Genomic DNA, 16,575 nt, shown 5'->3' with positions numbered 1-16,575 from the left:
TGGTATCCTCTCCTTTGCTACGACTTCCTTCACGCTCGCTGCAATACAGTTCTGCCTTCTGAATGTCTCTTTCTGGGAGCTGCAGCTCTGAGGGCATGCACAGCTCCTTTGGACCCTCTGTCCACCTCAGACTACTGTCTGGAACTCACTAACTCTCCCTACAGACTACCAGTTATATATTTATGGGGAGTGACCTAATAAATAGGAGCAGAAGCTCCCCCTGGTGGTCTGGAGTGTGAAATGTGTTGCATGTTTGTGATACCTGGATGCAGTTATTCTTCTTTGCTTCCAAACGTAGCATCACTCTCCCCGGGAGGAAAGCAATACCACTGAGACGACCAGGATCCTGGGGCGCCGCACTCCCCCCTGTTAAATTCAGTACTCCCGGACTGGGAAAAGAAAAACAACAGTTACAGGTTAGCAAAAGACATACAAATTTTTGGAATGCTAGAAACAAATTAATATTATACTAAAGCTTCCCTTTATGGGAGGTGAGGACACTTGAACGTTACATAACAAAACATATTTACATAGTAGGCCTACTTTTAGAAATAGAACTATTTAACAAAACAGTACATTAATTAACCATGAAATGCGATGACCCTCACGGGTATACTATCTTAGAACTTCAAGTGCAAACAATTATTTTCTCTATTCAAGTGCAGGGACTTTCTATCAACTCCCACGGGCTCACTGTATCTTCTAAGCTTATTCAAAAGTGCAAAATTCTCTTACGCCTATGGGTATACTACATCACCTCCATCTGATTCAAAGGTACAACATCAAACGTTTTTACTATTTTCTACACACAACACTAACTATCTGGCTTTGGCTCAATAAAGTGCAACACGTTAACTTTCAAGTTTTTTCAACACTGAGGTAGTGCAATTAGTGCGCAAGTCAATCATCAATATTCTAATTAACTAAAACTTTTAGAAACAACAGCACAATGCGAGGGACCCGTCATTAACCCTCAACGTTGGGCTTGGGTGGGCTACAAGGCGTGTATCCAGTCCTGGAATCCTGCCGCGCCAAACGGGATTTTCTTCAGGTCTCTGGAAGACAAAACACCTTCAAGCAACGTTAGAAACAGTCTCTATAGAAGCAGTCTCTGTAAAAGTTTCCTCTTGTAAAACCAGTAGGAAACACCTTTAAGAAGGTGCAAACTATATACATGACAGTTTGTGAATCATTCTCCATCCATGACTCTAATGTCCTTTTAAATGAAAGGCAACTGTGCAAAACATGTGCAGAACATAGGATCCTCTTAGAACTGAGGACCCCTTTAAATGGAAACCCTGATAGGGTTTAGCAGCTAAAAGGCAACAGTGAACTATTTACAGTCAGCTTTCAAACTTTCTATTATAGCAGTTCCGGAGGTAGCACTGGCGGAGGCAGTCCCTTCGGGTATGGGCAGCTACCAGGTACTACGCATGGGGCTCCTTCACTCCAGACGGGGGTCTGAGTGCCCACTGACCTCTGTCCCACTGCAGCGGGAGTGCAGGTGATTATTGGTCCTGTGGCTACTGCAGTCTCTGTAGTAGTAATGGTGCACACATTTAGTCTTTGTAGTAGTGCAAGCAGGGGTGACAGTAGGGGTAGTGGTAGTGGCAGCTGCTTTAGCACAAGGGGGTGCTGTTACCACACGAGGCGACACTGCTGGTGTCTTGGAGCTGGGTGACTTGGGCATGGAGTCCCTGTGTTTATGGACATTTAAGGCATACCAACCCCTTTCGCCAAAGTGTCTGGTGTAGGTGACACGATCCCCTGGGTACAGATCCCTATCCGGGTGTCCTTCCCACAGGTGGGACTCCACGTCCCTCCTGTTGACAAAGATCTCCGCATAGAGACCCGACTCTTTAATAGACCCCCAGCCTTTTTGTAGTCTAAAAGCCACTACAGTGCCCTGCTTCAGCAGGGCCTGGTTTGCTTGGTAGTTCTTTCGGGTCTGGGCTTTGGTTCGCAGGTCCTGCTCGTCAAAGGCTCTGTGCTGGGCCTGGTGTTCTTCCTCCTGTGCCTCCCATTTACGGGCGAGTTGGCTCTGGTACTTGTCCCAGCTCAGGACCTCCAAAGTTTCTCCCTTCAGTTTAGCGGTCCCGGGGAACCCCATAAGGTTCGACCAGGGTTCACCCAGCAGTAAATGGTCTTTTCTGCGTACACCTCTCCAGGTAGGCTGGCAGGTTGAATTGGGGCCTTTAATAACTGCTGCATCCACATGGCCTGGTCCCATGGTTCAAAATTTTGGAGCCGGCTGGACCCGCGGGGAGGTGACGCTGCTACGGGGCCTGCTAACAGCTCCTCGGTCACCGGGGCAGGGCTGGCGTTCTTACCTGCCACAGTGGTGTCTCCGGTGCTGGTTGGTCCTGCTGGTGGCGGAGACTGTATAGCAGGAAGCGGTGCTGGAAGCAGTGCTGGAAGTGGTGCTGTTGAGTCTTCCGCGGGCGCCACCCAATACGTGGCCTTGGCGCTCAGCTGCACCTGCAGGAGCTGGTCAATGAGCTCCTCCACTCCGGCCTGCAGGGATTCAGGGCCGACTGGTGATGCCTGGCCGCGGTGTCTTTCCAGGTGGCTGGGGGAGTCCTCTGCTTCCACCCCACACTCCAGTTCTGGACCGCTGGCTATGGTGTCCTCCACGTGGCTCTCTCTGTCCAGGTCTCTTTCCCGCTCTCTCCTCCAGGGGCGATTCCTTCTTCTTGGTCTCCACCCGCCATTTAGGATTAGATATTTAGACTGGGCGGCCATTATTTTTCGCGCTCTCAGTTAGTTCCCGCCCATGATGGGACGCCCTTCTCCAGCACTCCTCATGGTGCTGTAATGGCGGCAGTTTTGGCAGCAATTTTTGGCGGTCTTTTGCAATACACAGTCTTTCAATAAATCACAGTCCAAGCACAATTCTGGCACAGTCTCTAAGCGCACATGACCCGATTTACGGGGTTTAGAAGATCCTGTTCGTGACGCCAAAGTTGGACCGCCCCCATGGGGCTGTGGGGTACTCGGTACCGGGCCCTGCGGTTCACAGGGGGGATGTCACGGTGGCTCACCCGGTCCGTGGCCCTGGGACATCCGTGCAAAAGGGAAAGGTCTTTAAAGGGATAAAATTTGTGTTCGTTACGCCACCTGTGGTATTCGGTCAGGTTGACCGACGCTGGTTTAAGGGGTCCGCTGGGGTGATGTTATGGCAGCTAGATGGTATACCTTTCCACAGGTGAAGTATGTCCCCAGGGCTTCCCGGTGTGTAGATGGTGGATGGTGAGAGGCGCAGAGAAGAAGGAGGACACAAGGTTGCAGTTGCTTTACCTTTACTGAAGACTTCAGCATCCACAGTCCAGGACACTACAGGTGTAGTCCCTTACTGCCTATGGCTTCACATAAGGGTCTCACAGATGTAATGTCTTTCTCTCTGTCCCCCATTATCAGATAGGACAAACCCATATGACTGGTGGCTTGAGGCTGTTTATAGGGACTCTAGCACGCCACGGCCTTCATGAGTTGCCATCGTGCCTCCTGGGTGTAGAGCGGACAGGTAACTTGCAATTAGCTGTCCTGCCAGTCTCTGGAGCAAAGCATAAAGGTCCTTACTCCCTCGGTGTTCCGGCCACCGGGATTCTGCGCCTCAGAAGGAGGCAGCCTGTGTAGGGCTGGTCCCCTTCTGATATCCTCTCCTTTGCTACAACTTCCTTCATGCTCACTGCAATACAGTTCTGCCTTCTGAATGTCTCTTTCTGGGAGCTGCAGCTCTGAGGGCAGGCACAGCTCCTTTGGACCCTCTGTCCACCTCAGACTACTGTCTGGAACTCACTAACTCTCTCTACAGACTACCAGTTATATATATATGGGGAGTGACCTAATAAATAGGAGCAGAGGCTCCCCCTGGTGTTCTGGAGTGTGAAATGTGTTGCATGTTTGTGATACCTGGATGCAGTTATCCTTCTATGCCTCCAAACGTAGCATCACTCTCCCCGAGAGGAAAGCAATACCACTGTGAGGACCAGGACCTTGGGGCGCCACACAAGCATAGGGGAAAAATTCAGGAATCACTCAATTATGAGGAAAAAATTATGGAATCACCCTGAAAAATTTAATTCCCAAAACTTAACACCTGCATCAAATTAGATCTGCTAGTTAGTCTACATCTAAAAAGGAGTGATCACTCCTTGGAGAACTGTTGCACCAAGTGGACTGACATGAATCATGACTCCAACACGAGAGATGTCAACTGAAACAAAGGAGAGAATTATCAAACTCTTAAAAGAGGGTAAATCATCACTCAATGTTGCAAAAGATGTTGGCTGTTCACAGTCAGCTGTGTCTAAAATCTGGACCAAATACAAACAACATGGGAAGGTTGTTAAAGGCAAACATACTGGTAGACCAAGGAAAACATCAAAGCATCAAGACCGGAAACTTAAAGCAATATGTACCCAAAACCAGTAATGCACAACAAAACAAATGAGGAACAAATGGGTGGAAACTGGAGTCAAAGTCTGTGACCAAACTGTAAGAAACCGCCTAAGGCTTCTTTCACACTTCAGTTGTTTGGCATCAGTCAGCTCCGACATCGTGACGGATCGACAGATCCGTCAAAATTGCTTAGAAAACGGTTCTAACGGATCCGTTTTTTTGACGGATCAGTTACACTGATACGTCAAAAAAACGGATCCGTTAGGACCGTTGCGACCGTTTTTACATCCGTTGTAACCTTTTTTGACTGATCCGTTTTTTAAAAAAGAAGGATCTCAATGTGATTGGCTACTGGAAACTACTGGAAAACTATATATACAGTGTATTTACACCACATCTTTGAAAGGTTGTAGAGAAAGTGGCAAAGATGGAAGGGGTGCTGGTGAATATTGTGAAGATATGTGCGGATTTCACTTTTGAGGCTAATCGGTTAGCAGTCATCATTCGAGACAAGGAGGAAGAAAGACTGCGCATCCTGCGGCAGCGGCGGAAGAGAAGGCTGTGGATCCATCCTATCACAGCCCAACGCATGACCCGTGGCGTTTATTCCACACTGTATATTGAATTGAGGGAAAATCCTGAAAAATTCTTCAGCTATGTGCGCATGAAAGCGAAAAATTTCAAAATTTTGTTGGGCTATGTGGAAGAATCTATACGGAGACGAGACACCCAGATGCGCTTCTCCATATCACCAGCGGAGCGTCTCATGGTGACTATTCGGTAAGTTATTCTTTTTTTTAATGATTCTCATTCATGAGACTTATAACTGTAATGTTGTTTTTTGAAGTTTTTATTAATTATTGTCTTTTCCTTTTGTTAACACATTCCTTGCAACTGGAGAATCGTTTTCATCCCTACATTTCCAGTTCAGGCTTGGGATATCCACAATCTCAGGGATCATCAGAGAGACCTGCCGGGCATTGTGGGATTGCTTACAAGCGGAATACATTCCAGAGCCATCACAGGAGAGGTGGCTGGAGATTGCCCACAATTTTGAAGAAATATGCCAGTTCCCAAATTGTGTGGGCGCAGTCGATGGGAAGCATATAAGGATTGTCAAACCTTATGGCTCTGGATCTGAATTTTACAATTACAAAAAGTACTTCTCAATTGTATGGATGGCCATAGCCGACGCACACTGCAAATTTATCGCTGTGGATATCGGTGGGTATGGACGCGCAAATGACTCCCAGATTTTTAAAACTTCACCAATGGGGTGTCGTTTGTATGGAGAGACATTTGACTTTCCGCCCCCTAGACCTCTCCCTGGAACCACCGGTCCACCATTGCCATTTGTGTGCGTTGGAGATGATGCCTTCCAGCTTTCCCCACATTTGCTTAAACCCTATGGAAGTAGTGGACTGACCCAGAGGAAGAAAATTTGTAATTACCGCTTAACCAGAGCACGAAGAGTTGTGGAATGTGCCTTTGGCATATTAACTGCTAAATGGAGAGTCCTACTAACTGCAATTAAACTGCAGACTGACACTGTTGATGATGTGGTGAAGGCTTGTGTGGTACTTCACAATTTTGTATTATCCAAAGAACATGTTTCCCTGGAGGATAATGTGTCAGAAACCACCTTGCGGGATTACCACAACACAAGTTTTCGCAGTCCAGTAGCAGTCTCCAGAATGCGGGACAATTTTGCAGACTACTTCATGTCTCCTCAAGGATCAGTTGACTAGCAGTACGAAATGGTGTAAAAAAAATTTTTTTCACACTTGTAAATATACCATGTTTTTCTGTTTTGTTACAAAACCTTTGGACTTTAACCTCGCAGTATTTTATGTTTTGTACCGGTACCCCTTTACACATTTTCTACTGTTACTTTTACCATAACCTTGGTGGTTTTTATACAGTTTAAAAAAAAAAAAAAAGGAAAGACAATAAAATTGTTTTTAAACCAAAAAAAGTTTTATTTATGTACAAGTTTACAGGTTCTCATAATTTGGGGTGGAGATAGTAGCGGAGGGGCTGACAGGGCGGACCACGTCGATAGTGGGGGACAGGACATCACGGGGAGGAACAGAAGTGGAATGGGTGGTGAAAACATGAGGTTGGGCAGGGAGTTGAGGTACAGATGTGGACTGTGGGAGGTATGGTGAAGGTGTTGGTGGGATTGGGAACGGTGAAGTTAAAGGGGAAGAATGGAAAGGGGAAGGTAGGTACTGGGAAATACTGAGGGGGGAAGGAAGGAATGGCGAAGGAGTAGAAGGAGGATGGACGGGAGGAGGATGGACGGGAGGAGGATGGACGGGAGGATAGACGGCAGCTTGAGGGGGGAAAGGTGTTGAAACATGAAGGGAAGGTGGAGGGGCTTAGGACATCGCCTGCGCTAGAGCAGTGTGGCAGCCTTGCATCACATGCATCTGCAGGTCAGGAGTTAAATTTTCCATGTGCCTGAGGACCAACTGAAAAAAACAGTGTCTTGGTGACTGGTTTGCATCTGAATGCATCCTATCCAGACGACTGCTGAGTTCAAGTATGCTTTTGTTAACCATATTGTACCCAGCAGATGTTTGCTCACCCAAAAGCTTGATGGCATTCTGGAAGGCTGCATTCAGATGCAAAAACTCTGGCGCATAGCTCCTTTCCTGACCTCTCTGGCGCTGCCGTCCTGACCCCAAAGGTGGTCTAGATGTTGCGGCAGTGTCAGAGGGGTGGGGTAAAGGGAACTCTAAATCACCTGCAGCTTCATGTGATAAAGTCTGCCCTGCTGCTCCAGCGCTGGTCGATGGGGCCGAGGGATCAAACAAAAGGGAAAGTACAGATACAGAGGGGTCGGGTCTTTCGACTTGGTCCCCGGTGGCGGATTCCTGTGAGATCGCTCCAGAGGGGTGCAACTCTGATGCAGGCTCCTGAGTGCTGCAAACAGTGCTGTTAAAGAAGAAAAGAAATAAAAAATTTGTATCTTGATATTAAAATTGCCCTTGCTGCCAAAAAAAAATTGAAGGTTACACATTTTAACAGTTTGACTGAAAACATGTGGTGTTGAATATTTACCTTCTGCTCAGCAGTCGACCAGAGGAACGACAGGGCTCTGGCATATTTGTACCTGCTCCTGCGTCCTCTAGATCCACTCGGGGCCTGCATCTCCTTGTTAAGCTCCCTCTTGAAGCGTTCCCTGAGTGACCGCCACCGCACGATAACCCTGTTACCTGGAAAGATAAAGCAAAAATTGGTTACTATACAACACATTAAATCATACTAACATAAGTTAATGAAGTGTGAATACTTACGCGCTAGATCCTGGGCCCCAGCGTCGAGTTCCTCCCAGTTCTCCAGAACAGCACCGCACACTTCCTCCCATAGCCGTCGGGTGATGAACTGGTCAGCATGGCGGCGGTCCGCCATGTTCCACAGCGGCTCCCGATTTTGGACCTCTTGGATGAGGGTGTCCACATCTATCCCCTCCTCTTCCTCAGCCTGTTCGGGAGCACGCTGTGAAGCCTTTAACAAAAAAAATAAAAAATAAAAAGGGAAAGATTATACCACATGAACTTACTCTTCGGTGACCGCCGCGATTAGCATTCCGACGACTATGGGAGGTGCTTCGAGGAACTTTAGGGCGAGCCCCTGATTGTGAAGACTAATAAAAAAATAAATAAATAAGTTATGTGCTTGGATGGAGGCATATGTACTGTGTGTGGGCTGTGCTGAATGTTTGTGTTTGGTGTAGTGTGTTGTATGTTGTATGTGAGGATCTGTCTCTGCAAAACTTACACTATGCGCTCCCGCTCCTTGCATTTCTCCACCCTGCCCGTCTCCTTCTGGAAGCCCCTCTGCTTCAGCTTCCTGTGAAAACAGAATAAATGCATATAGGGTTCAAAACATATGTTACCATAGTTGTACCAAAAAAAATTTATGAAGAAAAAATATAAACACCTCAGGTGGCTGACGATGTGATGGGGGGCTCCCAGAAGAAGACATTATGGTCCCTGTTTCAAACTTGGGGGGCCTGCCTGCGTCTGTCTTTGGTCCCTCTTGGTCCCTAGAATCTGCAAGTATAAAGAGAGTTCTAAGCTACTATACAAAAGGATAGACGCAGCTTTCGGGACTTTATACTTACATCTGTTTTCAAAACTTGGGGGCCTGCCTGCGTCTCTCTTAGGTCCCTTGCTTGGTACCTCTAAAATCTTCCAATTTAAAGACAGTTTTAATTAGAATGATTATGTATTGGTATGCCAACTAACATTTTGATTCCCCCCTACAAAAAATTATTACCACACCAAAAAAAAAAAAAGAGTGTTAACTTGATATGCTTGATGTGCAAGCTGCCAAACCCTCCACCTCCTGTTTCCCCCACAAAAAAAAACCCCAAATTCCTTGAAAGCAACACCAAAACTACTTAAAACTTGATATGCGCCATGCGCATGCTGGTAAACCTACTCCCCCCCCCCCCCCAGACAAAGTATCAACCTTATAAAAAATTTCCCTCATTCAAAGTTAAAATACCAATACCCCAAAATGTCAATTATGATTACCCTACAGTTACTATTTTCTAAAACCAGATAACATTTTCTATACCAATGGTTTGCATTCCGCATTTGTATATAGAACCTTTATTGCATGTATACCCAGTTTTAAATTTATCTTGAAATCAGACTACGGACAGTTTTGTCGAATTTTTATTACTATTTTTTTTTTATTAATTTTTTTTTTGGGGGGAAAGTAGGAGCTACACTGCTCTTTATTTTAAACTAGCTGTACTACCCGGCTTCGCCCGGGGTAATAACTGCTGTTAGCAAAATAGAATGTGTTAACAAAAATTTATTCTGCACAAAAAAAACACAAAACAAATAGATAGAAATGTAATTATTAAAAGGCAAAAACTAAGCTAATAGAAGCATTTTACAACATATATTTCAACACCAGAGATATTCCACACAGATTTAACTAAATTGGCCAAGTAATGTGAAGTAATCTTCTACTACTTATTCGAGAGCCTTTTGATAAACGACATTCTTAGTTTTTCCTTCAGGTGCAAAGACAAACAGATTTTTGGCTGTTCCAACTCTTGAACAGGCCACATAAAGTTGACCATGAGAAAAGCATGGAGATTGTAAATCTAAGCTAGCTGAAGAGCCCTGCGTTGCCTGGGCATAGTAAATATCTGTGGTTAGTTATAGCACCTCACTTCTCTTATTTTCCCATCACGCCTCTCATTTTCCCAATCACATCTTTCATTTTCCCCCTCACATCTCTCATTTTCTCCCTCACACCTCTCATTTTCCCCCTCACTCCTCTTATTTTCCCCCTCACTCCTCTCATTCCCCCCTAACACTTGTCATTTCGACCTCACATCTGTCATTTTCCGATCACTCCACTATTTTCCCTCACTCCTCTCATTTTGCACTCACACCTTTTCATTTTCACCTCACACCTCATTTTCACCTCAGTATGTACATGTTTGTCAATCTCCCTTATATATAGTATACACCTGTATGTCATCTCCTGTATATAGTATATACCTGTATGTCATCTCCCCTGTATATAGTGTATACCTGCTGTGTGTCATCTCCCCTGTATATAGTATATACCTGTATGTCATCTCCTCCTATATATAGTATATACCTGTATGTAATCTCCTCCTGTATATAGTATATACCTGTGTGTCATCTCACCTATATATAGTATATATCTGTGTGTCATCTCCTCCTGTATATAGTATATACCTGTATGTCATCTCCTCCTATACATAGCATATACCTGTATGTCATGTCCTCCTGTATATACTATATACCTGTAGGTAATCTGCTCCTGTATATAGTATATACCTGTGTGTCATCTCCTTCTGTATATAGTATATACCTGTATGTCATCTCCTGCTGTATGTAGTATGTACCTGTATGTCATCTCCTCCTCTATATAGTATATACCTGTGTGTCATCTCTCCTGTATATAGTATATATCTGTGTGTCATCTCCTCCTGCATATAGTATATACCTGTGTGTCATCTCCCCTGTAAATAGTATATACCTGTGTGTCATCTCCTCCTGTATATAGTATATATGTGTATGTCATCTCCTCCTGTATTAGACCTCGTTCACACGTTATTTGCTCAGTATTTTTACCTCAGTATTTGTAAGCTAAATTGGCAGCCTGATAAATCCCCAGCCAACAGTAAGCCCACCCCCTGGCAGTATATATTAGCTCACACATACACATAATAGACTGGTCATGTGACTGACAGCTGCCGGATTCCTATATGGTACATTTGTTGCTCTTGTAGTTTTTCAGCTTATTAATCAGATTTTTATTTTTGAAGGATAATACCAGACTTGTGTGTGTTTTAGGGCGAGTTTCGTGTGTCAAGTTGTGTGTGTTGAGTTGCGTGTGGCGACATGCATGTAGCGACTTTTGTGAGATGAGTTTTGTGTGGCGACATGCGCGTAGCAACTTTTTGTGTGTCGAGTTGCATGTGACAGGTTAGTGTAGCTAGTTGTGTGCAGCAAGTTTTGCGCATGGCGAGTTTTGCGCGTGGCGAGTTTTATGTGTGGTGCCTTTTAAGTATGTGCAAGTTTTGTGTGAGGCAACTTTTGCATGTGTTGCAACTTTTGTGCATGTGGCAATTTTTCCGCGTGTGCAAGTTTTGCGTGTGGCGAGTTTTCCATGAGGTGAGTTTTGCACGTGTGGCGAGTTTTGCATGTGGAGAGTTTTGCGTGTTTTGAGCGGCGACTTTTGTGTTTCAACTTTTATGTGGCGAGGTTGGTGTATGTGTGGTGAAATGTGCGCTGAGGGTGGTATATGTGTTTGAGCACGTGGTAGTGTGTGGCGCATTTTGTGTGTGTGTTCATATCCCCGTGGTGGTGTGGTGATTATCCCATGTTGGGGCCCCACCTTAGCAACTGTACAGTATATACTCTTTGGCGCCATCGCTCTCATTCTTTAAGTCCCCCTTGTTCTCATCTGGCAGCTGTTAATTTGCCTCCAACACTTTTCCTTTCATTTTTTCCCCCATTATGTAGATAGGGGCAAAATTGTTTGGTGAATTGGAAAGCACGGGGTTAAAATTTCACCTCACAACATAGCCTATGATGCTCTCGGGGTCCAGACGTGTGACTGTGCAAAATTTTGTGCCTGTAGCTGCGACGCCTCCAACACTTTTCCTTTCACTTTTTCCCCATTATGTAGATAGGGGCAAAATTGTTTGGTGAATTGGAAAGCGCGGGGTTAAAATTTCACCTCACAACATAGCCTATGACGCTCTTGGGGTCCAGACGTGTGACTGCGCAAAATTTTGTGGCTGTAGCTGCGACGGTTCAGATGCCAATCCCGGACATACATACACACACACATACATACACACATTCAGCTATATATATATATATATATATATATATATATATATAAATATAAGTATATATATATATATATATATATATATATACTTATATTTATATATGAGGGGCTTCTGCTGGGCTGTATATATATGAGGGGCTCCTGCTGGGCAGTATATATATATATATATATATATATATATATATATATATATGAGAGGCTTCTGCTGGGCTGTATATATCAGAGGCTGTTGCTGTGCTGGCTGTATATGTATGAGAGGCTTCTGCTGAGCTGTGTGTATATATATATATATATATATATATATATATATATGAGGGGCTGCTGCTGGGCTGTATATATATGAGGGGCTTCTGCTGAGCTGTGTATATATATATATATATATATATATATATATATATATATATACTGTATATGAGGGTCTGCTGCTGGACTGTATATATTAGAAGCTGCTGTTGGGCTGTATATATATGAGGGGCTGCTGCCGGGCTGTATATATCAGAGGCTGTTGCTGTGCTGGCTGTATATAGAATAGAGGCTGAGGGGCTGTATAAAGTGTATACACAGCACTATAGTGTAAACAGGTCCACACTATATACATACAGTATACACAGACACAATGTAATGCGGGATATAGTGTGGACTTGTATATACAGTATGGTACTGTGTAGGACAGGAGCTGCAAGAAAGATACACAGACAGACAGACACACAGATAGGCAGAGATCATACTCACCCACCGTTACACTGTGAGGCCATGTGCGCATGCTGCGGATTCCATTGCGGAATTTTCCGCAGCGGATTTGCTAAATCCACAGTGAAAAACCGCTGCGGTTTTTACTGTGGATTTATCGCGGTTTCTTTTGCGGTTTCCTCTGTGGATTTTCACCTGCAGATTTCTATTGGAGCAGGTGTAACTCTGCAGTGGAATCCGCACAAAGAATTGACATGCTACGGAAAATAAACCGCAGCGTTTTTTTCCGCAGCATGTGCACTGCGGATTTGGTTTCCCATAGGTTTACATTGTACTGTAAACTCATGGGAAACCGCTGCAGATCCGCAGCTGCGAAAATGCTGCGGATCCGCAGCAAAATCCGCAGCGTGTGCACATACCCTGAAGATTGAACCACTTCACCTCTGAATCTTCAGTGACTGAAGAACCAGAGTGAAGTCCTGCCGCGCTCCGCGGTGGAGGATCCTCTTCTCGCACCGACATCGTGGCTCTGCCTCCTTCCTCGAAGGTAGCTGAACAAACTCTCATCTGATCTAATCCGAGGGAGCGATCATGTAGCGCCCCCACTGCCGCAGGGCCGAGGGGTACCCGGTACCGGGCCTCTGAGTCTCTGCTCTGGGGTTGTCACGGTGGCTAGGCCCAGTCCGTGACCCTGCCGAGGGGCGCACAGTGAATGATGTGACGGATGTAGATGGTGCGGTGCAGTAAATAACGAGGACACCAGGTTGCAGTCTCTTTACCTCTTTACTGAAGGTTTTAGAGACCTCAGTCCAGAGCGCTGTCCGCCGGGTTGTCAGAGACCGGCCGGTCCAAAGGCATATCAGGAGTTCTCTTTACAGGTGGGAATCAGTGTCTACCTTCTAGCGCTGGGTGTTGTAGTCCTTCCCTGCTGAGCTCCCGGGATAGTCCTCACAACTGAATCTGTCTGTCTCTGATGTTCGTTCTCTCCGTCCCCCAGGTGATATGGTAGGACGCACCCGTATGACGGGGTAGGCCTGGAGTTCTTCCGGGACCCTAGAGTCGCCCCTCTCCCACAGCTGCCTCCGTTGTCTGCTTAGGTGATTTGTGTGAGACAGCCAATCTATAATTGGCTGCCCTGCCGTGGTTTGCAGTAGTACTTAGAGTCTCTTACTTGCTCGGCGTTTCGGCCACCGACTGTTTGCGCCTCAGAAGGATGTTGCCTCGGTCTAACAGCACGACTCCGTCTGGTCCTAATTCCTCTTTTCTGTATTCCCGTTGTTCACTGGTTAGTTCTGCTCTGAGGAGTCTGCCAGGATCCCATCCCTGACAGGTCCTCTCACTAGCTCTTCCCAGCTACTTCTCTCTGTCTTCCTGTCCAACCCCCAGTTTTACCAAAAGTGTGAGGAGTGGCCTACTAGATAGGACCACCCCCCCTGGTGGCCGGAGTGTGAAGTGTAGTGAGGTGTTACCTGGTCAGAGAAACTCCTTTAGTGCAATCAGACGTACCATAGCTCCCCATAGTGGCGGAGCCACAGTACTGCAACGACCAGGACTCTGGGGCGCTGCACTCCCCCCCGGTTAAATCCAGTACTCCCGGACTGGGAAAACAAGAACAACAATACATGTTAACAGGAAACACACAAAATTTTTGAAATAGCATAACAATTAAACATAACAGTGCTTCCCTTTATGGGAGGTGAGAACTCTTGAACGTTGCGAAAGTTAGGTCATGCACAGTTTATGACTCTCAGTTCAGTGGTTGAAACAGCGGGGACCCCGGGTAACAAAGGGGTCCCCTTTTGAAAGTTTTTGAGCAATTCACCGTCCATTACTCTATTGTCCATTTTAAAACCTGTAACAAAAATATGTACACAAACATTTTCAACTAGATAGCAGCCCTTATCAATACCTCCAAGTTTTGTAGCGGAGGGGAGTTTGGTTCTGAGTGCTGCGTGTGGACCTTCGCAGCGCAGGGGTTGCTAATGGCCTAACAGGGCCCGCTATGCTTGCTACCGCTGGTGTAGTGCACTGTCTTCTAACTACACTTCTAGTGAGTCTGGGTAGCACTGGCAGGTTGGGGCTCTCTGAGCTGCTGCTATCAACAGTGGGTACAGCAGGTTCACCGATAGCAGAGGGAGGATTTGCCGGTTCAACGGTTGGCATGGCATTTTCAGGTAGGGCTTGTTGAGGTTGCGGGACCGGATGATCTAGTACCACCATCGCTTCTGGTGGGTCCGGCTGTTCAAACGTTAGAACAGGTACCACGATGGCCTGATTTATCTGAGTCCAGGACTGAGGAAAGTCACCAAGGACGGTATGGATCATCTTCTCCTTTCCCACCGGCGGGGAGATTCTTGGGGCCGTGTCCCTCCCTCTCAACTTATCGGGGCAGACCTTAAGGTGATCCCTGGATACCGCTGTCGAGGTCTCCCCTCTGTCCTTGCTGATAAGACAGACCTTTGTGTTGTCAAAGTCGGATGGCAGGATGGTATACGGTTCCGCTTCCCATTGGTCATCGAGCTTGTGTAATCTCCTCTTTCGTTTAAGTACTTGCTCACCAGGTGACAGGGGAATCGCAGGAGCGTGTTGGTTGTAGTCCCTTTCTTGTTTCTGCCTAGCCTGGGCGAGACTTCTTTCTACACACTCCTGTACTTCGCGGTACCTTCGCTGCCTCTCTGCATCCCAATCTGCATCCGGTGAGCTATCTTCGGGTACTAGGACCCCCATGTCCAGATCAACGGGTAACCGACTAGATCTTCCTCGCATCAGGTACGCTGGAGTACAGTTGGTGGAACTTACTGGGATGTGATTGTACATATCCACCAAGTCAGGCAACTTTATTGGCCACAGGTTCCGTTCCTCCACAGGCAAGGTCTTCAATAAATCGATTACCACTTGGTTCATCTTCTCACACATCCCGTTGGTTTGAGGATGGTACGGTGTGGTTCTGATCTTCTTACACCCGTACAGTTGACAGAATTCTTGGAACACTTCCGCTTCGAATGCAGGTCCCTGATCAGTCAGTACCTTCTGTGGGTAGCCATGGGGCCTACAAAAGTGCTGCTGGAAGGCCCTGGCGGCAGTCCTGGCCGCTTAGATCCTTGACAGGTACAACCACCAAAAACCTGGAGTAGTGGTCCATGATGGTAAGGGCGTAGATATAGCCCGACCGGCTAGGTGTCAGCTTCACATGATCCAACGCGACCAGTTCGAGCGGCCGTTTGGTGATGATAGGCCGCAGGGGGGCCCGTTGACTGTCACGGTCCTTCCTGCGCAGACCACATGGACCACACTCCCGACACCACTTCTCAATGGTTCTCTTCATGCCAATCCAATAGAACCTCCCTCGGAGGAGCCTTTCCAGCTTCCTCCATCCGAAGTGTCCGGCTCCATCATGGTAGGCTCCCAGAACCATGGGCGCATCTCGCCTTGGCACCACTATCTGCCACACCAATTCATGAGTACGTGGGTCGATGCTCCTCCTGCACAACTTGCCATCATGGATAAACAGTTTGCTTCTCCCCTTCCACAGCTGTTGGGTCTTTTGTGGGTCATCTGGGCCAGGGTGCGACCCTGCCTGCGTCAAGAGCTCTTTCACCCGACGGACTGCGGGGTCACCATCCTGGGTTTCCGCCCACCCGTGATGGGGCAGGAGATTCAGCGTGTCATCCGGTTGGTTCTTGTGCCTGTTCTTCACATGATGAGAGCTCTGAGTGGCTTTGGGGCGATGGAATGCAGGCAGCTCCACCTCTTCAAGTGCCTCCGGGTCTTCTCCCGCTTCTGGCAAATTGGGCATTCGGGACAAGGCATCGGCATTGGCATTCTCGTGTCCTGCCCGGTACTTGATGGTGTAATCGTAGTTGGACAGCCGGGCCATCCATCGCTGTTCCAAAGCCCCGAGTTTGGCAGTAGCCAGATGCGTTAGCGGATTGTTGTCCGTGAAGATGGTGAATTTCGCGGAGGCCAGGTAGTGTTTGAACCTCTCTGTCACTGCCCAGACAACGGCAAGGAATTCCAGCTTAAAGGAACTGTAGTTGTCAGGGTTCCTTTCCGTGGGACGGAGTTTCCTGCTGGCGTAAGCGATCACCCTTTCTTTGCCTTTCTGGACCTGAGACAGCA

General features: G+C 46.8%; 1 protein-coding gene across 1 annotated transcript; it reads right to left on the bottom strand.

Annotated features, from left to right (window-relative positions):
- Window positions 1–5,304: 5,304 nt before the first annotated feature.
- On the bottom strand, window positions 5,305–8,114 carry LOC143809456 (uncharacterized). Its single transcript, XM_077292562.1, has 3 exons — window positions 7,704–8,114; window positions 7,468–7,622; window positions 5,305–7,341 (listed from the first exon to the last, which is right to left on the bottom strand). Exons 1-3 carry the CDS (start codon window positions 7,816–7,818, stop codon window positions 7,213–7,215), a joined length of 399 nt encoding a protein of 132 aa, XP_077148677.1. The 5' UTR covers window positions 7,819–8,114; the 3' UTR covers window positions 5,305–7,212.
- Between the last annotated feature and the right edge of the window lie 8,461 nt (window positions 8,115–16,575).

The sequence above is a fragment of the Ranitomeya variabilis genome, chromosome 1 (assembly GCF_051348905.1).
Source record: "Ranitomeya variabilis isolate aRanVar5 chromosome 1, aRanVar5.hap1, whole genome shotgun sequence".
Taxonomy (NCBI): Eukaryota; Metazoa; Chordata; class Amphibia; order Anura; family Dendrobatidae; genus Ranitomeya; species Ranitomeya variabilis.
This window is presented reverse-complemented; position numbering and strand designations above follow the sequence as displayed.

Excerpts from the sequence above, each read along its gene's own strand:
- LOC143809456 (XM_077292562.1), bottom strand. The coding sequence starts at position 7,818 with ATGGCGGACCGCCGCCATGCTGACCAGTTCATCACCCGACGGCTATGG. Across the intron at positions 7,623-7,703 it reads TGGGGCCCAGGATCTAGCGC|GTAACAGGGTTATCGTGCGG; the intron begins GTAAGTATTCAC and ends TTATCTTTCCAG. Across the intron at positions 7,342-7,467 it reads GGTCGACTGCTGAGCAGAAG|CACTGTTTGCAGCACTCAGG; the intron begins GTAAATATTCAA and ends CTTCTTTAACAG.